Source organism: Pleuronectes platessa, chromosome 1, assembly GCF_947347685.1.
Source record: "Pleuronectes platessa chromosome 1, fPlePla1.1, whole genome shotgun sequence".
In the NCBI taxonomy this organism is placed as follows: Eukaryota; Metazoa; Chordata; class Actinopteri; order Pleuronectiformes; family Pleuronectidae; genus Pleuronectes; species Pleuronectes platessa.
Window position 1 is genome coordinate 25,246,711 of NC_070626.1, and position 25,788 is coordinate 25,272,498.

At 40.8% G+C, this 25,788-nt stretch overlaps 2 protein-coding genes across 3 annotated transcripts; both read right to left on the minus strand.

Moving 5' to 3' along the window:
- Positions 1 to 1,383: 1,383 nt before the first annotated feature.
- On the minus strand, positions 1,384 to 14,443 carry LOC128440050 (cell surface A33 antigen). Of its 2 annotated transcripts, XM_053422638.1 has the most exons (7): positions 14,371 to 14,443; positions 14,237 to 14,334; positions 10,224 to 10,390; positions 9,920 to 10,136; positions 4,104 to 4,271; positions 3,096 to 3,212; positions 1,384 to 2,976 (listed from the first exon to the last, which is right to left on the minus strand). In XM_053422638.1, exons 1-7 carry the CDS (start codon positions 14,424 to 14,426, stop codon positions 2,789 to 2,791), a joined length of 1,011 nt encoding a protein of 336 aa, XP_053278613.1. In that variant the 5' UTR covers positions 14,427 to 14,443; the 3' UTR covers positions 1,384 to 2,788. The 2 variants fall into 2 exon arrangements, with proteins under 2 accessions (XP_053278613.1, XP_053278605.1); XM_053422630.1 differs by having other exon boundaries at positions 14,237 to 14,408.
- A 2,593-nt stretch (positions 14,444 to 17,036) lies between these two features.
- On the minus strand, positions 17,037 to 24,055 carry LOC128442153 (cell surface A33 antigen). The gene is made up of 7 exons (XM_053424434.1): positions 23,854 to 24,055; positions 21,851 to 22,017; positions 21,547 to 21,763; positions 20,405 to 20,572; positions 19,999 to 20,115; positions 19,693 to 19,828; positions 17,037 to 19,093 (listed from the first exon to the last, which is right to left on the minus strand). The coding sequence occupies exons 1-7, from the start codon at positions 23,891 to 23,893 to the stop codon at positions 18,658 to 18,660; spliced, it is 1,281 nt and encodes a 426-aa protein (XP_053280409.1). The 5' UTR covers positions 23,894 to 24,055; the 3' UTR covers positions 17,037 to 18,657.
- Positions 24,056 to 25,788: the final 1,733 nt, after the last annotated feature.

Here is a 25,788-nt window from a genome sequence, read left to right on the forward strand (position 1 = left end):
TACTCGAGTAATATTACCACATTTATTTAATCAAGCTTTTAAATATTCTAAAATTATTAAAATAAGAGTTTTTACAGAGATCTTGCTATAAATATCCTTAGTCTTAAAATTACTCGATAATACTTGCTTTTAAATATCCTATGAGTCTTAAAAGTAAAGTAATTGAAAAGTAATTGCTTTTAAATATCTTTAAAGTATTAAAAGTACTGGCATAGTACTTGCTATTAAATATCCTTTAAGTATTAAAAGTACTTGCATTTAAATATCCTTAAAGTATTAGAAGTAAAAGTACTTGCAAAGTACTCATGGAATAAAAAATGTGTGGTTAAAGTACATGCTCCTAAATATAGTACAGTAGTAGTAAGAATAGTACAGACTCATTCATTATAATTAAGAATACTGTAGATGATGCTATTGGAAACACTTGCATATTAAGTATTTGCTGATATAAGTGACTCTTCAAACCTTATAATTATATACTAAAAGTACAACTAAATAGACTAAAATGTACTGAAGTACCACATCGAATTTTCTACTTGAGTACAAATAAGTACTTGCTTCTAAATATATCCAAAGATCAGTCGCACCTCCTCTCCTAATATAAATGATCCACCAAATATGTAGATACATACACATAAAGTTATGTATTTTTACCATTGAAATATATATTGTAAATACATATTCTCATGAGGGTCCAATAGTCTGTGTGAGTCGAGTGAAAGATGGTGTTTAATGTATATGGTGATTTACTAAAACTAAACTCTGACGGCATAGGACTACTTTTATTTTATATTTAATTAAAAACAATTATACTGAACACATTATTAGTTTGTTTACAGACTGACAGTCTAAGGTAAAGATAAGTAAAGTCTGAATAAGTTGCTTTTGCCATCAGTCACATCAGGTGCTTAAAATCATGCTTATCCTCTTATTTTGAAATCCAGAGGGCAACATATCCGGTAGTAGTTGTGCTGGTTTACTCAGAAGGTTGAGAGGCTCTAGTGGAGACAATGGATCGAGGCAGTGCTGGTGGGAAACGGGAGAATAAAGTATGAAACATGATTAAATATCTAAAACAAAATGCAAAATTCAATTCAATGAATTCCCAATATATTAATATCCCAATCAATATTAGTACCTAACTATGAATACTACAACTGCTGCTCCCAATGATGATGAGTATCATAAAATAGTTAGAATCTTGACAATTATATTTTACAATTTACATTATTATAAACGTATTCATTTAAAAAAAGAAAAAATCTTTAAATCCAAATGTCATCAATTCCATGTGATCCAGTGAGAACTGAGTTGTTTGGGAGGTGAAGTGTTGCCCTCTAGTGTTAAGGATTCAGAGAAGCAGCTTTATTCCTTTTCTCTCAGCTTTATTTTTATTTAAAATGTACACAACTCGCCGTATCACAAATACAGAAAATAGAAATATGTGTATATATATATTTCTCAGGACACATGGGCGTGGAGTGTCGTCAGTGAAGGATTTGGGTCGAGCAGTTGTCGAGACCATAACCCTGAAATTTTTATAAAAAGCACTTGCTATTACCACGGTGGATTTAAAGAATAGAAACCATTGCTCCCATCACACAACTTAACTGTACTTTACTGAAACAATGCCTCACACCAACAGGCACATTTTGAAGACATGTTAAAAATCTTGATTTTTATTTACATTCAAATTTAATTCGAGCTCTAGTTTCTATTATGTCATTAAAAAAAAGAAAGATATTTAAAAGCACTCCATTGAATGAAGGAGACGGCTATTTTCTGCATTAAAAAAGTAATTCTAGTAAAAGCATAAAGAACAACTCAAAACCAAAGCCCTTTTCTTGGGCGTGACGGTAGCTTCCTTAGATAAAAAAGAAAATGAAACCACCACTACACCCAACAGCAGAGGCCAGTCTTAATCATGACAACCACACACACACAGTCGTAATGCCATGCATTCATTTGTGTGTCAACATATCAAGTTGAAAGCTAAAATTCCACATAATTCCTGAATTACACAAGTCTCCTCGACACATCAGGCAGAATCTTTGTCTCACAGCGTGTCTCCACTTCAGAATGTGACCAAACCGGACTGAGCTGCGGTAAACACACACACACACACACACACACACACACACACACACACACACACACACACACACAAATACACAAATACACACACACACACACACACACACACACACACAGTATAAAAATCATTTGGTCCTGGGGGGGTCTGTGAAATTTGTGTACCTTAACTAAGCCTTCATCCATACAACCTCGTCTTTCCCGTCAATACCGACGTGCCTGGAAATGCATATCACCTAACAACTCGCATACACTGGACTCGATTGATCTCAAACGAAAACGTAGTAGTATGGATGTAGCCTAAAATGGGATTGTAACTGTGACCCCCCCCCCCCCCCACACACACACACTTCATGTGAATTAGACAGGTTTTTTGGACACAGTTTTCATTTCCTGCCCTTCCCCAACTGATCCTCCGAGTCGCTTGCTTCCAGTCACATCTATTTTACATTACAGAAATTACCCCCCCCCCCCCCAAAACTTAAACTTTACCACCTCTCAAACATGTGATAACAGATCATGTTTAAGTCTAGTAGCCTATACATGTTGCCATTTTTTGAGCTAATTATGTCATAGCTATAGGTCTACTGAGTCAAAACGTGGTTTGAACCAATTAGATCACAGCGTGAAGTGTGAAGTGGAAGATAGAAGACAGGCGTTGGTTCAGACTGGAGTACTTAGTCGTCATAATCCTTCCTCAGTGGTTTATTATTTGGCACGGGTGGTCGATCATGGTTCTTCTCATGGTAACGGTCGTCATCATCGCGGCGGCGTGTTCATCGTTATCCTTGCGGCAGCAGCAATAGACTATGACGATGAGGGCGATCAAGGCAACGACAGATACAGCGATGGCTATTATTGCAGTGGAACCAAAGGTCACGGAAGCTGGGTTGAAAGAAGACGAGTGAGGAGAAGAAAAACAAATTAGAAAGACCGATATCACCGTAAATTGCTGGCGGTGTGTATTTTCTTTCATGAAAAGCAGAAATGAGAAGGCGTCTCACGTGGCATGACTGCAAGAGTGATGTTGCACTTAGCAGAGTGGATCTTGTTGCTCGAGGTGCAGGTGAAGTATCCAGACGTGTCTTTGGTGATATCGTACATTGACAGGATACCACCCTCTGCAAGACAAACGCATCAGTTACATGTACTGTGCACATCAGGATTTTATTGCTTCCTATGGGATAGAAAACCAGTTCGACAATGCTGCAAAGTGAATATCCTGGTTGGGGGTGCATTCTTTCAATACTTTTACACCCTTTATTTAGTGTTTATTGAGGTACTTTGACTCCACTGTCCCACCTGTAATATTGTAAAGGATGCTAAACAAAGATCTGCATGTTCATATTTACTTATGTAAAAAAGCCAATTTGGTAGTATACATTTTTTTTAAACCATCAGCCTCTGAACTCTGCTACTCGAGTCCTCACTAACACCAAGAGAGTGGATCACATCACTCCATTTCTAAAATCTTCACACTGGCTTCCTGTCTGTCAAAATCCTGCTCTTGGTTTTATTAAGGCCAAAACACACTTCTGATCTGCTGCTACGTTATGAACCATCCAGACCCCTCAGCTCGTCTGGAACAGGTCTGCTTTCTGGAGAAGCAGCGTCCTGTTTGCAACGGCTTTTATTAAATCAAATAATACAAATATTTCTGACTGTTAGTTTCCTTCTTTATTTTTTACTTTATTCATTATTTAATGCTGTATTTAACTCTTTAATTTAATTTTTAAGGCTTATTTTCTTAATTTGCTTCTAAAATTTGTCATGATGCTATTTGCATTTTATGTACTTTGAATTGCCTCGTTGATGTTATGTGCTATACAAATAAACTTGCCTTTCCTAGTATAGATCGTTCTTTGCACTAACAATGTAGACCTTGATTTTGCTGTAAATCTTGTTACAGCCTCTAAAAATTTTTTTCCATGTCTTTACTGCCACTAAATCTCTGAAAGATTTGAACAGTGTCTGAAATGAAAGTCTTATGAGCAGACGACATTGATACTTACTATCCGTGGTTCTGGGGTGCGGGGCAGCACGTGGCATGCTGCGTACGTCCGTACTCTCCCACTTGTACGTGGGCGCTGGGGAGCCCTCCGCGGACAAACAGGTCAGGTTGATGTTCTGGCCGTACTCTGCCTTTCCCTGGAGCTTACAGATGGGTGTTGACGGGGCCACTAGACAAATTAAGTGAAAAATGAAGTGTGATTTGTCCATAAAATTAACAACAACTTCTTTAGTAGCACACAGTATATGGGTAGTAAAATAAGATAGCCACCCATTGGGGATAGGAGGATCTTTGAGGGTCATACAGGGACTTAAGCCAATCGCAGCTCCCACTTGGCGATATGTGGAGTACACATTGGATAGGTTGCCAGTCTGCACCTGGTATTAACAACAATCTCGTTGTTAATACCACAAAGTGTATGAACACAAATTTATCCTGAGCCACATTTGATGAACAAACTACTCAACTGACGTCCTCCGACCTGCTCAGGTGTCACAGTGAATCTAAAGTAGTTTTACTCTTCTCTGTGATGATACAGCACAATATTAGGGGAGAGCGGGGTAATGTGGGACATTTTTTTAATTTGCTCCCCTCTAGGCGAGCTAAACTGATATATCAGTAAAATTTACACATTTCCCATTAATTCAGGATGTTTTCTAGCAATGGAAATGATCAGAATGTCTTCAGGACAAAGGGCAGTGAAAATATGATTGTTTTTTAATAAGTGGTCTTGTGTCCCACTTTACCCCGGCTATGGGGTAAACTCTCCATCTCTGTGAGGGGTGTTTGGCCCCAGGTTGTCTTCCTGGTGTATAGTTTCTTGGCATGATGGCTTTTCTACAATGTTTATGACATTAAAAATAAAACATATATAATGTAATATAACACTAAAATATATTTAAGACTAAACTTAACTTGTGCTTCATGGTGGGGTAAAGTGAGACACTGTCCCACTTTACCCCACAGCATTTGTCCCACTTTACCCCGAAGCCACAATTTTAGAAAAACAACATATTTTATCAATTCGGGCTAATCTTCAGCTAGCATCGATCACATGGTTTTATATGTTGGAAGTTCATCAACATTTATGATATAATTTTTTATACCTGAATCAATTTGTTTTGACACAACAGTTGGTTAAGTTCAAAGCAAGAAAATTTACTTTTACATGCAAAAAACACATTTTTGTGAAAAAACATACTTTCCACAGCACCTGCACCAACTTCTCCTTCATGGCAAGGGGGGAATGGGAGGGGCTTTTAAACATAATAGTCATATGACCACAAATGTGTTCCGTTGCCTGGATACAGGGGGTATTTCACATCACCCGATGTCCTGATGTCCCACATTACCCCGCTCTGGAGCCGCATTCGGCTCCAGAGCCGCGGGTGGCAGACCCCTGTGTGGAACCGAATTGTTTGGTGTATTGGACGTTTTTGTGTCTGCTGTGGCAGCAGTGTCCATCACTTTTAGCTGTCCTCTGGAAACACTTCCGTTGTCGTTTCTTCTCTATTTGCAGCGCGTTTCACTTTTTTTAGCGCGTTTGTCTATTTGCAGTGCGTGTGTCTATTTGCTGCGCGTTCTGTAATGTGGTGTGTTGTGTTGTGAACTTGATGAAAATGTTTTCATACTTTGCTTGTGTTTTGTCATCTTGCATGTGTTTTCTTAAGTTTCTGTTCCTTGAGCTCTCAGGGCAACCGTAGTTTTGACTGTTTTCTGTGCACTTAGCTGATACAACATCAATGTCTTCCTCCTCCTGTATTTTTTTTCCTCAATGCTCAACAACAACAGTAAAGGAAAATTTCACAAAACTCTCCCGTGCACGGTTAAATTTGACAAACATCCCATAATGTTTGAACATGATTTTCTGTGTTCACATTTCTGAATCTCTGTTTTTTGCCTTTTACCGATGATTCTCTGAATGTGTCCAATATTGTTCGGTTGTAGACTTATCCAAGTATGTTTTAAATATTTTATATTTTCTTTGGACAACGGGGAAGAACACAACTTTGTTGCTGAACTTCAAGTCCAGTGTTCACTACGACCGGACCTTTCTCACGAACCTTTTTCCAACTCTGACTTGACTCTGTATGTAGATGGGTCCACATCACGTGACCTTGTCTCTGATATTAACTGTGTTGGTTTTTCTGTTTGATTAAATAACGATGTTCTCCTCTCGAGTTATCTTCCTCATCACCTCTCAGCCCAGACACCACGGAAGGATGCAACTTGCTACTGGTAAACATATACCACTTCCTCTGTCACAAACAACAGCCTACCACACTCCCATCTGACATGTCTGTGTGTTTTTCGACTACAAAAAGTACTTTTGAATGTACCAGCATCTGTGGAGGAAACTGCCCTTAGCAACCTGTGGTCAAAAACCAGTCAGAAGTTAAACCTGCTAATCCTCAAAAGTTTTGGTTTAAATGTTGAATCGGCCCCAACAGTCTGTAATGGGGTCAATTCTTAATAAAGTTTAATAGCTTTAGCTGTGTTATTTTCCCAGTTATGCTGATGTTCTAATTTACCTGACAGGACGGCGATGCTTATAGGATGCGGGGAGTCGGCAAAGGTATCAGCGTCACCATAAATGCACGCTGTAATCTCCTCTTATCAGCGTGTACCCAGAAACTAATGGGAATAATACTTTACTTGTCGTCAAGACAATAAGGCCAGCGTGGGTCACTGCTTTATTTTACCGAATTGAAGGGCAGCCTTCAGGCAGAATATTGGTCACTGTTTTTTCCCACATTTAGATTTCATTTAGATTATTTGACCTTGTTTAGATTTAGAGTCTTTCTGATTAATTGGTTTGATTTCTGGTTTCTTTGTTTTATTTAATTTTGTTCTTTGTTCTATGGGCAATGTGCAATTTGGTTGACGGGTACTGTGCAATCCGGGTTTAATGATACAGATACAGCGATGGCTATTATTGCAGTGGAACCAAAGGTCACGGAAGCTGCAGGGTTGAAAGAAGACGAGTGAGGAGAAGAAAAACAAATTAGAAAGACCGATATCACCGTAAATTGCTGACGGTGTGTATTTTCTTTCATGAAAAGCAGAGATGAGAAGGCGTCTCACGTGACATGACTGCAAGAGTGATGTTGCACTTAGCAGAGTGGATCTTGTTGCTCGAGGTGCAGGTGAAGTATCCAGACGTGTCTTTGGTGATATCGTACATTGACAGGATACCACCCTCTGCAAGACAAACGCATCAGTTACATGTACTGTGCACATCAGGATTTTATTGCTTCCTATGGGATAGAAAACCAGTTCGACAATGCTGCAAAGTGAATATCCTGGTTGGGGGTGCATTCTTTCAATACTTTTACACCCTTTATTTAGTGTTTATTGAGGTACTTTGACTCCACTGTCCCACCTGTAATATTGTAAAGGATGCTAAACAAAGATCTGCATGTTCATATTTACTTATGTAAAAAAGCCAATTTGGTAGTATACATTTTTTTTAAACCATCAGCCTCTGAACTCTGCTACTCGAGTCCTCACTAACACCAAGAAAGTGGATCACATCACTCCATTTCTAAAATCTTCACACTGGCTTCCTGTCTGTCAAAATCCTGCTCTTGGTTTTATTAAGGCCAAAACACACTTCTGATCTGCTGCTACGTTATGAACCATCCAGACCCCTCAGCTCGTCTGGAACAGGTCTGCTTTCTGGAGAAGCAGCGTCCTGTTTGCAACGGCTTTTATTAAATCAAATAATAAAAATATTTCTGACTGTTAGTTTCATTCTTTATTTTTTACTTTACTCATTATTTAATGCTGTATTTAACTCTTTAATTTAATTTTTAAGGCTTATTTTCTTAATTTGCTTCTAAAATTTGTCATGATGCTATTTGCATTTTATGTACTTTGAATTGCCTCGTTGATGTTATGTGCTATACAAATAAACTTGCCTTGCCTAGTATAGATCGTTCTTTGCACTAACAATGTAGACCTTGATTTTGCTGTAAATCTTGTTACAGCCTCTAAACATTTTTTTCCATGTCTTTACTGCCACTAAATCTCTGAAAGATTTGAACAGTGTCTGAAATGAAAGTCTTATGAGCAGACGACATTGATACTTACTATCCGTGGTTCTGGGGTGCGGGGCAGCACGTGGCATGCTGCGTACGTCCGTACTCTCCCACTTGTACGTGGGCGCTGGGGAGCCCTCCGCGGACAAACAGGTCAGGTTGATGTTCTGGCCGTACTCTGCCTTTCCCTGGAGCTTACAGACGGGTGTTGACGGGGCCACTAGACAAATTAAGTGAAAAATGAAGTGTGAATTGTCCATAAAATTAACAACAACTTCTTAAGTAGCACACAGTATATGGGTAGTAAAATAAGATAGCCACCCTTTGGGGATAGGAGGATCTATGAGGGTCATACAGGGACTGAAGCCTATCGCAGCTCCCACTTGGCGATATGTAGAGTACACATTGGATAGGTTGCCAGTCTGCACCTGGTATTAACAACAATCTCGTTGTTAATACCACAAAGTGTATGAACACAAATTTATCCTGAGCCACATTTGATGAACAAACTACTCAACTGACGTCCTCCGACCTGCTCAGGTGTCACAGTGAATCTAAAGTAGTTTTACTCTTCTCTGTGATGATACAGCACAATATTAGGGGAGAGCGGGGTAATGTGGGACATTTTTTACATTTGCTCCCCTCTAGGCGAGCTAAACTGATATATCAGTAAAATTTACACATTTCCCATTAATTCAGGATGTTTTCTAGCAATGGAAATGATCAGAATGTCTTCAGGAGAAAGGGCAGTGAAAATATGATTGTTTTTTAATAAGTGGTCTTGTGTCCCACTTTACCCCGGCTACGGGGTAAACTCTCCATCTCTGTGAGGGGTGTTTGGCCCCAGGTTGTCTTCCTGGTGTATAGTTTCTTGGTATGATGGCTTTTCTACAATGTTTATGACATTAAAAATAAAACATATATAATGTAATACAACACTAAAATATATTTAAGACTAAACTTAACTTGTGCTTCATGGTGGGGTAAAGTGAGACACTGTCCCACTTTACCCCACAGCATTTGTCCCACTTTACCCCGAAGCCACAATTTTAGAAAAACAACATATTTTATCTATTCAGGCTAATCTTCAGCTAGCATCGATCACATGGTTTTATATGTTGGAAGTTCATCAACATTTATGATATAATTTTTTATACCTGAATCAATTTGTTTTGACACAACAGTTGATTAAGTTCAAAGCAAGAAAATTTACTTTTACATGCAAAAAACACATTTTTGTGAAAAAACATACTTTCCACAGCACCTGCACCAACTTCTCCTTCATGGCAAGGGAGGGATGGGAGGGGCTTTTAAACATAATAGTCATATGACCACAAATGTGTTCCGTTGCCTAGATACAGGGGGTGTTTCACATCACCCGATGTCCCACATTACCCCGCTCTCCCCTACCACAGAGCAGGTGAAGTGAGATCTGATCACGAGTGGAGACACATTATGGAAGCAGCTTCAATGCCCCGTGAGGACACATACACTCAATGCTGTCCACTTGTGATGGGATCTCTCATGTCCGGTGTTAATACCAGGTCTGAACGGGGTCATAGAGACGCACAACCTTTGTACCAACCAGCATGTCTCTGGAATGGACAGAGCAAACTCCACCTAGGATGCCGTGACATTATTTACAATACAGTGCGGGTTGTAATGAAACAAAGATGAAAAAATGATAAATTGTTCACATGGGATGTGTTTTCTTTTCTTTTCACTTCACTGCAGCAAACAAGCAAACGCATCTCTTTGAATGCAAATGCAACTTTACCTAGGACCACCAAACGTACAGTGGCTGCTGGTTTGCCCTCATCATCAGTTGGGATCAAGACACGACACTCAAACACTTTGTTGTCTGCCAACGTGATGGCGGACAGTTTTAGGTTGGCCCTTCCATTACGAGTGTCTACGTCCAGAGACACTCGGCCTTCGTACATTGACTTGATGTCTGTCTGTTTAGTATTAGAGTAGTAGCTGAGGATCAGGGTCTGTGGGACAACAACAGCATAACAGGAAAATTGAAAGAGGAACAAAACAGTGGATGATGATAGTGAGACGGACGGATAGAGGCTGACCTGCTTAGCGTCAGCAGTAGGAGCCTCAGCTGACCATGTGATAATGACTAGTGGGGGGGTAGCAAGCTTGGATTTAAAGCTGCAGGGCAGTGTGATGTTGTCCCCTCTGGCAAACTCATATTCCTTCTGTGGGATGGCGACCTCGAGGGCTCCAACGCTGGACAACACTGTCACGGGTTTAAAAAGTAATAATGAATAAATGGATTACAGTCATATGCAAGCAAGTGTCTATTATATAAAAACACTGAACTGCAATCTGCATGAGGAGGTTATTATGTTACGTGCACCTTTGCCCAAATTACTGGGAAAATGACTTTCACACAATACCTCATCGCCCCACCCCCTCGCCCACACACAAACACACACACACACGCACACAAACACACACACAGAGCAAAAACTGGTTGAAGCTGCTCCAGGTGATTTATTTCGGGTATTTCACAGACATTTGCTCCGGATGTAGCGGCATCCATATCTTACTAAGTGAAACCCAACATTGGCAGGAAGACTCTATTTTACATTAATATTATTTATTCAAATCGGTTTTTCAATTGTTTCCATGTCATGAGAACCACTGACCACTAACCCTAACCCTAACCCGGCATTTGCGGGTACATGGGGCAAATAAGCCACACCTTGTTTTATTGTGCATCTTTTAATTTATTAGCCCACATAACCAAATTGTTTGCCACCGTCATCCGGCCCACATATTACACAGAATGATGGCACTTGGGCGTTGCACTCCTGTTTGCAAGATCTAGGTCACAAGTAAGCCATAGCAACAACCACACGCTAAACAAAGTTAGCATGTGGTTGTTGCTATGGCCCAACTTTGTTTTGTGCTATCTGGGCCAAAGTCACGAATTACCACACGGGCCACTTGTGGTTCACATTTAGATCCCATCTTGCTGAGGTGTTTGTCCAACAACTTTCATTGTAATGTCGGCCCTGTGTTAACTTGCATAATAAACATCTGAACAAAATGTCTGTCGATTAAACACGAAAAACAAGACATCTGAGTAAACTTACAATTAGCTTGCTATGGCCATTTAATCGACTAAATTATCTACTTAACCATCAAGAAAGTAATCTATCAACCTATTTCCTTGATGCAACCACACAGACTCATATCCGTTATTAGAAACCAAAAAGTTGTCTGTTTATGAGGTTAGAGCTATCAATATAAAGATGTAATGGAAAATTCCACTGATCAATGTCTTACTACCGTTAAGAATGTCTAACTACTGTTTTGTACGGTGGCCCTGAGAGCTCAACGAACAGCAACTTAAGAAAACACATGCAAGTTAAGAAAACACAGGCAAGTTGACAAAACATAAGCAAAGTAAGAAAACATCTTCATCAAGTTCACAACACAACACATTACAGAAACGCGCAGCAAATAGACATACGCGCTGCAGATAGAAAAACACGCTGCAAATAGTGAAACGCGCTGCAAATAGAGAAGAAACGACAATGGAAGTGTTTCCAGAGGACAGCTAAAAGTAATGGACACTGCTGCCACAGTGGACACAAAAAGTGCAGTACACCATACAAATTCGGTTCCACACAGGGGTCGGCCACCCTTGAGCCGAACGCAGCTCTTCCGCCCCTCCGCAGTGGCTGTATAGTACAGTACAGTGTTGTGCATATTTTTCGCGAACGCTGAACTTAACGAATCAGTTTTCATATTATTAACCTGAACGTAACGATGAACATGAGTGAACGTCATGTTCACTTTTTAAATCATCATCGTATCAGGCCACTATGAAATACCAGGAGCGGGCGAGTGTGTGCTAACAAGCAAGCCCCTGTTTTTGAGGCAATGTATTGTCCATAGTGTGCAGGGGTGGGAAACTATCAAAAGAGACACTTTGCCCCCTCTTCTGAGCGAGTGGGCAGGGTCGCTACACCCACACCAACACACACACACAGAGGGGCTGAGGAGCCGCATTCGGCTCAAGAGCCGCGGGTGGCCGACCCCTGTGTGGAACCGAATTGTTTGGTGTATTGGACGTTTTTGTGTCTGCTGTGGCAGCAGTGTCCATCACTTTTAGCTGTCCTCTGGAAACACTTCCGTTGTCGTTTCTTCTCTATTTGCAGCGCGTTTCACTTTTTTTAGCGCGTTTGTCTATTTGCAGCGCGTGTGTCTATTTGCTGCGCATTCTGTAATGTGTTGTGTTGTGTTGTGAACTTGATGAAAATGTTTTCTTACTTTGCTTGTGTTTTGTCATCTTGCATGTGTTTTCTTAAGTTGCATGTGTTTTCTTAAGTTGCTGTTCCTTGAGCTCTCAGGGCAACCGTAGTTTTGACTGTTTTCTGTGCACTTAGCTGATACAACATCAATGTCTTCCTCCTCCTGTATTTTTTTTCCTCAAGGCTCAACAGCAACAGTAAAGGAAAATTTCACAAAACTCTCCCGTGCACGGTTAAATTTGACAAACATCCCATAAGGTTTGAACATGATTTTCTGTGTTCACATTTCTGAATCTCTGTTTTTTGCCTTTTACCGATGATTCTCTGAATGTGTCCAATATTGTTCGGTTGTAGACTTATCCAAATATGTTTTAAATATTTTATGTTTTCTTTGGACAACGGGGAAGAACACAACTTTGTTGCTGAACTTCAAGTCCAGTGTTCACTACGACCGGACCTTTCTCACGAACCTTTTTCCAACTCTGACTTGACTCTGTATGTAGATGGGTCCACATCACGTGACCTTGTCTCTGATACTAACTGTGTTGGTTTTTCTGTTTGATCAAATAACGATGTTCTCCTCTCGAGTTATCTTCCTCATCACCTCTCAGCCCAGACACCACGGAAGGATGCAACTTGCTACTGGTAAACATATACCACTTCCTCTGTCTCAAACAACAGCCTACCACACTCAAATCTGACATGTCTGTGTGTTTTTCGACTACAAAAAGTACTTTTGAATGTATCAGCATCTGTGGAGGAAACTGCACTGAGCAACCTGTGGTCAAAAACCAGTCAGAAGTTAAACCTGCTAATCCTCAAAAGTTTTGGTTTAAATGTTGAATCGGCCCCAACAGTCTGTAATGGGGTCAATTCTTAATAAAGTTGAATAGCTTTAGCTGTGTTATTTTCCCAGTTATGCTGATGTTCTAATTTACCTGACAGGACGGCGATGCTTATAGGATGCAGGGAGACGGCAAAGGTATCAGCGTCACCATAAATGCACGCTGTAATCTCCTCTTATCAGCGTGTACCCACAAACTAATGGGAATAACACTTTACTTGTCGTCAAGACAATAAGGCCAGCTTGGGTCACTGCTTTATTTTACCGAATTGAAGGGCAGCCTTCAGGCAGAATATTGGTCACTGTTTTTTCCCACATTTAGATTTCATTTAGATTATTTGACCTTGTTTAGATTTAGAGTCTTTCTGATTAATTGGTTTGATTTCTGGTTTCTTTGTTTTATTTAATTTTGTTCTGTGTTCTGTGGGCAATGTGCAATTTGGTTGACGGGTACTGTGCAATCCGGGTTTAATGGCTGGAATATTGGTGAGTTATTGGCTCCATATACTAGAAGCCCTCTTCTGTCATTTCGTTGTATAATATCTCTTGCAGTGACAATCCACTGGTGCAATCAGAAACCAGTGTTGGGATTCTTAAAGTGTGCTGTACTTGTTTTATGCATGATACTTTAGCTTTGTTAAATTGGGTCTGGAGCCTTTAACTTTAATCTGTTATTTGTATCAAATACAGGCCAGTACTTCATCCTTTGAACTTGATCCTGTGCTGTTTGATCCGTGTTTTTTAATCATTTGTACGAATTGAATAAAATTTCTGGAATCATCAGCCTTCCGTCCCGTTTATTCTGGATATATGTGGTGAACCCACTTGGCATTTAGCTGTCACCCTAAACTTTTTCACCACTACAAGTCATTGAGCAGCAGGTCGGTGTGTTCATCTGAGAAGACGTTAGCGGAACGTGAAACCGACGCTTAACAACCTGCTGCTCTTCATCTTCATCTTCATCCTTTTCTCTTACCTGAAACACAAGCGATGAAATTCCACCACTTCAGCGTCAGGAGCATTTCACTCATCCTGCGGGAGAATTTCACCGAAGTTTCCTCCTGATGTTCAGACTCTTCTTCTTCTTCTTCTTCTTCTTCTTCTTCTTCTTCTTCTTCTTCTTCTTCTTCTGCTCTGTTTCTCTCCATCCCGACAAACTGGCACATAACGGTACCAGCGTCAAGGTCGCAAAAATAAAACTCGGGTTTTCAGGCTGCACCTTTCAAAATAAAAGCTTTCTCGACACGCGGTGAATGCGAGGATGAGCGTAGAGACAATTATTATAGTATCTACATGTCGTTTGCAGTGGTGGAGGAAGTACTCAAAGCTTTACTCCGTTAAAAGTACAACTAAATAGACAAAAACATACTCGAGTAAAATTACCACATTTATCGAATAAAGCTTTTAAATATTCTAAAATTAATTAAATAAGAGTATTTACAGAGATCTTGCTTTAAATATCCTCAAAGTCTTAAAATTACTTGCATAATACTTGCTTTTAAATATCTTAAGAAAATAAAAGTAAAAGTAGGGGAGAGCGGGGTAATGTGGGGCATTTTTTACATTTGCTCCCTTATAGGCGAGCTAAAATTATATATCAGTCAAATTTACACATTTCTCATTAATTCAGGATGTTTTCTAGCAATGGAAATGATCAGAATGTCTTCAGGCCAAAGGGCAGTGAAAATAGAATTGTTTTTTAATAAGTGGTCTTGTGACTCACTTTAACCCGTCTACGGGGTAAAGTGGTCCACTTACTTTTTCCACTTTAAAACTACCATAACAACACATGTTGTAATAGTTAAAATCCTGACGGCTCGATTGACAACCACTAATATCGGACTAGTAACAGAATCATGGGGATTGGTCAATTAAGCACATTTAGGATTATTATGATTCATGTGATCTCTTGCAAACCCTAGCTTACCTGCACATTGTTTCTCTGTCCAATTGGCAGGGACAGGGATATTGTTTTTCTCTGCGTATTCAAATGCCAGTTCACGGCACTTAACTGGAGCAAGGCCATGGAACTGGTCAGCTAGTTGTTTAAGTGTTTGGAAAGCTCCTCCTCCATCTCATCTGTGAATATTCTCTTTACCTCAGCTACTGCACCCCATGCTACTGATTTTACTTTCCCTTTCTCTTTTTTCTTTATGAATCTTTTGAGGGTTGTCTAATCAATATTTCTATCCCTTCCAGCTTTTCTTAAAGACTTCTTTCCTTGCATGACCTCACTGGCTGCACTCTCCATCTCTGCGAGGGGTGTTTGGCCCCAGGCTGTCTTCCTGGTGTATAGTTTCTTGGCATGATGGCTTTTCTACAATGTTTATGACATTAAAAATAAAACATATGTAATGTAATATAACACTAAAATATGTTGTGGACTAAACTTAACTTGTGCTTCATGTCTCTCATTACCCCACAGCATTTGTCCCACTTTACCCCACAGCCAACATTTTTGAAAAAACACGGCTCTGAGCAATTCAGGCTAATCTTCAGCTAGCATCATCATGGCCAGGGGGGAATGGGAGGGGCTTGAAAACATAATGGTCACATGACCACAAATGTGTTCCGTTGCCTAGATACAGGGTGTGTCTCAAATTACCCGATGTCTCACATTACCCTGCTCTCCCCTACTTGCAATGTAATTGCTTTTTAATATCCTTGAAGTATTAAAAGTACTGTCATAGTGCTTGCTATTAAATATCCTTTAAGTATTAAAAGTACTTGCATTTAAATATCCTTAATGTATTAGAAGTAAAAGTACATGCAAAGTACTCATGAAATTCATGTGTGGTTAAAGTACATGCTGCTAAATATAGTACATTAGTAGAAAAATTTTTACAGACTCATTCATTTTAATTTATAATGCTGTAGATGATGCTATTGGGAACACTTGCATATTAATTATTGGCTGACATAAGTGACTTTTCAAATACCACAATCAATTTTCTACTTGAGTACAAATAAGTACTTGCTTTTAAATATATCCAAATATCAGTCCCACCTCCTCTCCTAATGTAAATAATCCACCAAATATGTAGATACATACACATAAAGTTATGTAATTTTACCATTGAAATATATATTGTAAATACATATTCTCATGAGGGTCCAAAAGTCTGTGTGAGTCGAGTGAAAGATGGTGTTTAATGTATATGGTGATTTACTAAAACTAAACTCTGACGGCATTTTATTTCATATTTAATTAAAAACAATTATACTGAACACATAATTAGTTTGTTTACAGACTGACAGTCTAAGGTAAAGATAAGTAAAGTCTGAATAAGTTGCTTTTGCCATCAGTCACATCAGGTGCTTAAAATCATGCTTATCCTCTTGTTTTGAAATCGAGATGGTAACATATCCGGTAGTAGTTGTGCTGGTTTACTCAGAAGGTTGAGAGGCTCTAGTGGAGACAATGGATCGAGGCAGTGATGGAGGGAAACGGGAGAATAAAGTATGAAACATGATAAAATATCTAAAAACCAAATGCGAAATTCAATTCAATGGATTCCCAATATATTAATATCCTAATCAATATTAGTACCCAACTATGAATACTACAACTGCTGCTCCCAATGATGATGAGTATCATAAAATAGTTAGAATCTTGACAATTGTATTTTACAATTTATATTATTATAAACGTATTCATTTAAAAAAAGAAAAAATCTTTAAATCCAAATGTCATCAATTCCATGTGATCCTGTGAGAACTGAGTTATTTGGGAGGTGTAGTGTTGCCCTCTAGTGTTAAGGATTCAGAGAAGCAGCTTATTCCTTTTCTCTCAGCTTTATTTTTATTTAAAATGTACACAACTCGCCGTTTCACAAATACAGAAAATAGAAATATGTGTGTATATATATTTCTCAGGACACATGGAAGTGAAGTATCGTCAGTGAAGGATTTGGGTCGAGCAGTTGTCGAGACCATAACCCTGAATTTTTTATAAAATCCACTTGCTGTTACCACGTTGACAGACACAACCCACAGATTGACGCTTGGTGAGTTTAAGAATAGAAACCATTGCTCCCATCACACTACTGAACTGTACTTTACTGAAACAATGCCACACACCAACAGGCACATTTTGAACCTGCAAAAACATGGTTACAAGAAGACATGTAAAAATCAGGATTTATATTTACATTAAAATTCTAGCTCTAGTTTCTATTATGTCGTTAAAAAAAAGGAAGATATTTAAAAGCACTCCATTGAATGAAGGAGACGGCTGTTTTCTGCATTAAAAAAGTAATTCTAGTAAAAGCATAAAGAACAACACAAAAACCAAAGCCCTTTTCTTGGGCGTGACGGTAGCTTCCTTAGATAAAAAAGAAAATGAAACCACCACTACACCCAACAGCAGAGGCCAGTCTTAATCATGAAAACCACACACACACAGTCGTAATGCCATGCATTCATTTGTGTGTCAACATATCAGGTTGAAAGCAAAAACTCCTCCACACATCAGGCAGAATCTTTCACTCCACTCCTCCACTTCAGAATGTGACAAAACCGGACTGAGCACACACACACACACACACACACACACACACACACACACACACACACACACACACACACACACACACACACACACACACACACACACACACACACACACACACACACACACACACACACACACCTAAAAAAAAAAAATCATTTGGTCCTGGGGGGTCTGTGACATTTGTGTACCTTAACTAAGCCTTCATCCATACTACTACGTTTTGCCTCATCTTGCAGACCCCAGTTTGAATACCCGTCCATACCAACGCGCCTGGAAATGCATATCACCTAACCACTCGCACCTACACTGGACATGCGTGTGCCGGCATGAACTAGAATTGCTCGAATAATAGCTTATCTCCTGGGTTTGCAAGTAGTAGCATCATTGTAAATTCAGTGCAGAACAGCCGTTAGTAGAGGTTAATGTCAGCCACACGTTGTGCTCGTCTACGTCACAGTTTCCAACCCTCTCGGTTTCTGCCCGTCCAGACTAACACGCTTCCAAACAGCAGCGTTTCCAAACCTTAATTGATCTCAAACGAAAACGTAGTAGTATGGATGTAGCCTAAAATGGGATTGTAACTGTTGACCTGAGTTTTCATTTCCTGCCCTTCCCCAACTGATCCTCCGAGTCGCTTGCTTCCAGTCACATCTATTTTACATTACCGAGATTAACCCCCCCACCCACCTAAAACTTTACCACCTCTCAAACATGTGATAACAGATCATGTTTAAGTCTAGTAGCCTATACATGTTGCCATTTGTTGAGCTAATTATGTCATAGCTATAGGTCTACTGAGTCAAAACATTGTTTGAACCAATTAGATCACAGCGTGAGGTGTGAAGTAGAAGATAGAAGACAGGCGTTGGTTCAGACTGGAGAACTTAGTCGTCATAATCCTTCCTCAGTGGTTTATTATTTGGCACGGGTGGTCGATCATCATAGGGCTCATCGTACCGGTCGTCATCATCGCGGCGGTCGTCATCATCGCGGCGGTCTCTGCGTCCATTGGTGCTCCGCTCGTCGTCGTGGCGCTCGTTGCGATCACTGTACCTGTCACGGCGGTCGTTGTAGTCGCTGCGGCGATCATCGTAGTCGCTGCGGCGATCGTTGTAGTCGCTGCGGCGATCATCGTAGTCGCTGCGGCGATCATCGTAGTCGCTGCGGCGATCATCGTAGTCGCTCTGGCGTTCGTCGTTATCCGGGCGTCTTCGATCCTCAACGGGCTCACGATCAACACGTCGGTCCTCCTCCCTACCAGCCGGGCGACGATCACCATTTCTTGGCGGGTCCTTGTCGTGGAACTCTTCCGCAGGGGCTCTGGAAAAAGGACACACATTACTTAGATGGGGCAAGTTGGGGAGTTTTGTTTTTGCACATTTCTTAAGGGACATTTGTGTTGGCTGTTGGACACAGTCCGAACAAGTGTAGCTAATAATGTAGCTAATAACGCTCATAATGACTTCTTAACTCTCTAAAGGAACGAGTATTCAGCTTTCTCAGCAACAATGGACCCTTCGTTGTTGTGCGACAGGTTGTGTGACTCTGCCTTCTCTTAGAAAGCTAACTTTAACCTGTTCTTGTTTCTGATCTTTTGAGCTATATTTGACTCTTTGGCTGCGCAGGTGAATTCTCCTTTTGACCCATTTCTGCTAACTCAGGCATACAGTGAAACCACAAAACGGTAAATGTAGTTTCTCTTCTTCCAAATATTTTGAGGAACTTTCACAACCGGTGTCTCTGCAGAACTAACACAGTCAAATTCACTCCCTATGAACCTCGATGCTCTGACAATAAGTCAGCCTTACAGATGGGTCGTATTAATCTCTCTCCAAATTAAAGCATCCTGTTCATCAGTCAATGTGTGAGTGCTTGCATTTTTGTTGCATGTGTGCAAAATTATTTTCGATTGAAATTACCCCATGGCATATTCCTCCTCTTCCCTCTTCTTCTTCCTGTGGCGGCAGCAGCAATAGACTATGACGATGAGGGCGATCACGGCAATGACAGATACAACGATGGCTATAATTGCAGTGGAACCAAAGCTCACGGAAGCTGCAGGATTGAAAGAAGACGAGCAAGGATAAGAATAAAAAAAAATTAGAATGACCGATATCACCTTAAATTACTGTCAATATGTATTTACAGGTGGGGGGGGGGGGGGGGGGGGTTGCTAAAGTTCCCCAAGATTGTTCATTAAAAGCAGAAAAGAGAAGGCGTCTCACGTGGCATGACTGCAAGAGTGATGTTGCACTTCGCAGAGCGGATCTTGTTGCTCGAGGTGCAGGTGAAGTATCCAGACGTGTCTTTGGTGATATTGTACATTGACAGGATACCACCCTCTGAAAGACAAAAGCGTGAGTTACATGTACTGTGCACATTGGGATTTTATTGCTATCACTAACACCAGGAAAGTGGATCACATCACTCCAGTTCTAAGATCTTCACACTGGCTTCCTGTCTGTCAAAATCCTGCTCTTGGTTTATCAAGGCCAAAACAAACTTTGGCTGAAAATTGACTCGACAGTTTACCAAAAAGAATAACGCGGCTTCATTTCCCCCCCGATTGCGGCCATAGTCATTGTTTTGAAAATGAAAGTTCATGTGCTGACAGACGACATTGATACTTACTATCCGTGGTTCTGGGGTGCGGGGCAGCACGTGGCATGCTCCGTACGTCCGTACTCTCCCACTTGTACGTGGGCGCTGGGGAGCCCTCCGCGGACAAACAGGTCAGGTTGATGTTCTGGCCGTACTCTGCCTTTCCCTGGAGCTTACAGACGGGTGTTGACGGGGCCACTAGACAAATTAAGTGAAAAATTAAGTGTGAATTGTCCATAAAATTAACAACAACTTCTTTAGTAGCACACAGTATATGGGTAGTAAAATAAGATATCCACCCATTGGCGATAGGAGGATCTTTGAGGGTCATACAGGGACTTAAGCCAATCGCAGCTCCCACTTGGCGATAGGTGGAGTACACATTTGATAGGTTGCCAGTCTGCACCTGGTATTAACAACAATCTCGAAATGGACACCGCTAAGTTCCTCTGTTCATACCCGGCAATACAATGTGTCCTGAATGTGCGTGATTGGATCTTACTTCCTCGTTCTATTTGCAAATAAGCATGAATTGTATGTTGTTTTGACCCAGTGTGAGTTGACAGAAGTGTCCAATGTCAGAAGATAGAGAGCGGAGTAAGAAGGGCCTGAATGAATCAATGTGGCCAAGGACATATTTGGTCGGCACTGAGTTCAGGTCTGAACGCACCCAAATGTTTTTGCTGTATGAAAATAAATTTGTCCTAAGCCACATATGATGAACAAACTACTCAACTGACGTCCTCCGACCTGCTCAGGTGTCACAGTGAATCTAAAGTAGTTTTATTCTTCTCTGTGAGGATACAGCACATTATTACCCCAGAGCAGGTGAAGTGAGATCTGATCACGAGTGGAGACACATTATGGAAGCAGCTTCAATGCCCCGTGAGGACACATACACTCAATGCTGTCCACTTGTGATGGGATCTCTCATGTCCGGTGTTAATACCAGGTCTGAATGGGGTCATAGAGACGCACAACCTTTGTACCAACCTGCATGTCTCTGGAATGGACAGAGCAAACTCCACTTAGGACGCCGTGACATTATTTACAATGATGTGCGGGTTGTAATGAAACAAAGATGAAAAAATGATAAATTGTTCACATGTGTTTTCTTTTCTTTTCACTTCACTGCAGCAAACACATCTCTTTGAATGCAAATGCAACTTTACCTAGGACCACCAAACGTACAGTGGCTGCTGGTTTGCCCTCATCATCAGTTGGGATCAAGACACGACACTCAAACACTTTGTTGTCTGCCAACGTGATGGCGGACAGTTTTAGGTTGGCCCTTCCAGTACGAGTGTCTACGTCCAGAGACACTCGGCCTTCGTACATTGACTTAATGTCAGTCTGTTTAGTATTAGAGTAGTAGCTGAGGATCAGGGTCTGTGGGACAACAACAGCATAACAGGAAAATTGAAAGAGGAACAAAACAGTGGATGACGATAGTGAGACGGACGGATAGAGACTGACCTCCTTAGCGCCAGCAGTAGGAGCCTCAGCCGACCATGTGATAATGACCAGTGGGGGGGCAGCAAGCTTGGATTTAAAGCTGCAGGGCAGTGTGATGTTGTCCCCTCTGGCAAACTCATATTCCTTCTGTGGGATGACGACCTCGAGGGCTCCAACGCTGGACAACACTGTCAGGGGTTTAAAAAGTAATATTGAATAAATGGATAACAGTCATATGCAAGCAAGTGTCTCTTGTATAAAAACACTGAACTGCAATCTGCATGATGAGGTTATTATGTTACGTGCACCTTTGCCCAAATTACTGGGAAACTGAATTTCACACAATACCTCATCGCCCCACCCTCTCGCCCACACACACACACACACACACACACACACACACACACACACACACACACACACACACACACACGCACACACGCACACACGCACACGCACACACAGAGCAAAAACTGGTTGAAGCTGTTCCAGGTGATTTATGTCGGGTATTTCACAGACATTTGCTCTGAATGTAGCGGCAGTTATCCCACTATGTGTTACCTCCACAGTGGCAGGAAGACTCTATTTTATATTAATATTATTTATTCAAATCTATTTTTGAATCGCTTCCATGTCATGAGAACCACTGACTTCAAGCATTTGCGGGGATATGGGGCAAATAGGCCACACCTTGTTTTGGGGATTATGGTGCATCTTTTAATTTATTACTCCACATTACCAAATTGTTTGCCACCGTCATCCGGCCCACATATTGCATGGAATAATGGAATTTGGGCGTTCCACTTCTGTTTGCAAGATCTAGGCCACAATTAAGCCATAGCAACAACCACACGCTAAACTAAATTGCAAAACCTGGCCCAACTTTATTTCGTGCTGTTTAGGCCATAAGCACCAATTACCACACAGGCCACTTGAGGTTCACATTCAGATCCCATCTTTCTGAGGTGTGATGTTGGCTCCAAAAGGCCCACATCGGATATTTGGGACACATTTGCCGATTTTAAGTTAGCAACTTTCGGCTCACGTCCATTTTGGAGTTCAACATCATAGACTGAGGTGGCTCACTTCTGTATACACACTAACATCGGATAAAGCAAGTGTGCTATGTTTGTCCAGGGTAGTCACAGCAACTTCGAGGATTTATACCCATATGACATAGAAGCTATGGAGAACCATGCAATTATCATCCATATCGACAGGGATTTATTGATAGTCCTCAAGTGAGGGCCCCTGTGTGAAGGTTTCAGAGGTGAGAAAACAATCGTCTCCCACATGGGTGAGGCTGGATAACGGGTGAGGACGCTGCTACAGAACAGTTTCTACCATCAGGAATTTGGAAAAACTTGCGAGAACTGATACACACATTGCAATAACTATACAAACACACTCCATACAGTTAGAGTCGTTGCAATTGTATAAAATATGCCAGCGCATCTTTGAATGTATATAGTCTTAGTTTCTCATTGTATCTTTCTACCTTGCTTTTATCTTAATTTAACTATTGCACTGCTGAGCTGACCGGTTTCTTCTTGTCCAACAACTTTCATTGTAATGTCAGCCCTGTGCTAAATTGCATATTAAACATCTGAACCAAATTTCTGTCGAATAAACATGAAAAACCAGACATCTGAGTAAACTTAAAATTAGCTTGCTATGACCATTTAAATCGACATATTTATTTACTTAACGATCAAGAAAATAATCAATCAACATATTTCTTTGATGCAACAACACAGACTCATATACTTAATTAGAAACCAAAAACGATTCTGTTTATGAGGTTAGAGCAATCAATATATAGGCTACAAGGAAATTGCTTTTAATATTAAACAATATTAAACGATTTCTAGATTTTGTGCATTGGAAATTTTACTTTAAAAAAATTAAATACTAGAACAACAACCTAAGGACACAGGCCAACAGGTTCCCTTGGGCCTGTTGAGCGCAAACAGGTGTGGCAGCTCAGAGAAACGAAGGCTGTTAATTCTCAGAGGGAAACTCACCCAGGCACAGAACAGCTAAAGCACAAATCCTCCACTCCATGGCTGCGACTCCTGTCCTCTTCAAACCAGCCGGTAATGACTCTCCTGCGCGTGTTTTTTTCCCTCTCACATGAACCGGAGCCGCCCGGTGCGAAGTTGCGTCGAAACGGTCGAAACCCGTCGGTGTCCCTGCAGGTGATGTGTCGGCTGGGTGCGGCCCGCCGCTTCCCGGTGACAGACAGCGCTCTCAGCCAATCAGCGCGGCCCCTGCTGTCCAGGTAACATTCTTGCTGCGCCCACCTGGCGTGCTGCGGCTTGTCCCATCATCCAGTGCGTTGGACTCTTCCAGGGAGACTTATCACAAAGACTGGATCGGACACATGCCGTTTAGGATTAATAGACTGATCAAATCTGACATATTCCTCTTGAGCTCTAGAGCTGACGGTGTCAATATAAGCTTCTTTGTTTATTCTCTTTTAATTGTTCAGCTTTATGTTGCAAGAGAGAGAGGGGAAGGGTGTCTGAGGGAGGACACAACGTAACACTTGACAAAGAGTTGTTTACTGTGCAGTGAGAAGCTGATGTGTGCTGTTGGAACAAGAGAAGCATTTGGTCCTGTCAGACTGGTTTGACAAGGATGAATCACCTGAGGCAGTCTCGCTCTCTCTCTCTCTCTCTCTCTCTCTCTCTCTCTCTCTCTCTCTCTCTCTCTCTCACTTAAACACACACACACACACACACACACACACACACACACGCACAAGCACACACACACAAACGCACAAACACAAACACAAACACGGAAAGAAAGATGGCGGGGGTGTATACCAGATTATTATCCTCAAATGTCTGATAGGAGATTTAAATGATTTTTACTCCGGAGAATCTCCTGAGATTCTCAGGAGGAGTTGTATATGTGAGAATGTCTGCGTACACACAAATAAAATTATAGTAAGTAAGTAAGAAGAAATTAAGAAAGATAGCTGCTGTGTTCAAAATACCTCCTTGTTAAATTACGTAATTCAAACTCAAAGGAGGGAAGATGTCTCAGTTCAACCATATTGCACATTGTTCTATACTGCCCACTTGTGGTCCCACTAGAAATAAATAGGGTTAAAGAAACCCCAATAAGGGTTAAAGAAGGAAGTTGTTTAAAAGAAATATAATATGAGAATATTACTAGAGGGATCTCGATGGTCTAGTGAGAGGGAAATGTTTGTGTCCCAATATGGAGTGAATAAGTGTAGATGTGACATATCTAGATTAATATAGATATACGTTATTCCGTATAAGTTTATTCGGCTCAGTGCAAGTTCACCGGAGCTTTAATTTGGCATTTTGTGCTAAACCACATTTCAGACAGGCGACTGTTACGAAGGACAATTAAACTGTGTATTTCCGCTGTATTGATCATCATTGGTTTGATATTTATGTGACATTTTGTCCCTGACTCATATAAATGACTCATTTACCTTATTGTATAATCACAGTGAGTCTTTTCTTTTTCACTGATAGATGTGAATACACAGATGCATGCATATACTGTACCAACATGATAGAGAATTGTAATGGAAATTTACTAAATAACTTCTTAGTTTATGCTTACAGCTGATATTTCCATCTAGGGTACAGCTCGACATAAACATTGTCTACTCATGTCTTGCAGAAGTTGATCCTGAGGTCACCTGAATTCTATGGTGAGCTTTGCTGTACTCTGTGGTTGGACTGTTCACCACATTTAAGATGCAGCTCAGCCTAAGTCACAACTAGACAGACTGTTCCAGACACAGAACAATACATTCAGACAGACGCACACATCCCTGCCCTGCAGGAGGTTACCCACACAGAGACACTTAAATATGAGCACAGACACTTCACTTTTCATCTGACTGGCTACCTCCACCTTGCCTGCGTGAACCTTTTTGCAGAAAAGCTTTTAAAATAAACCTACAAGGA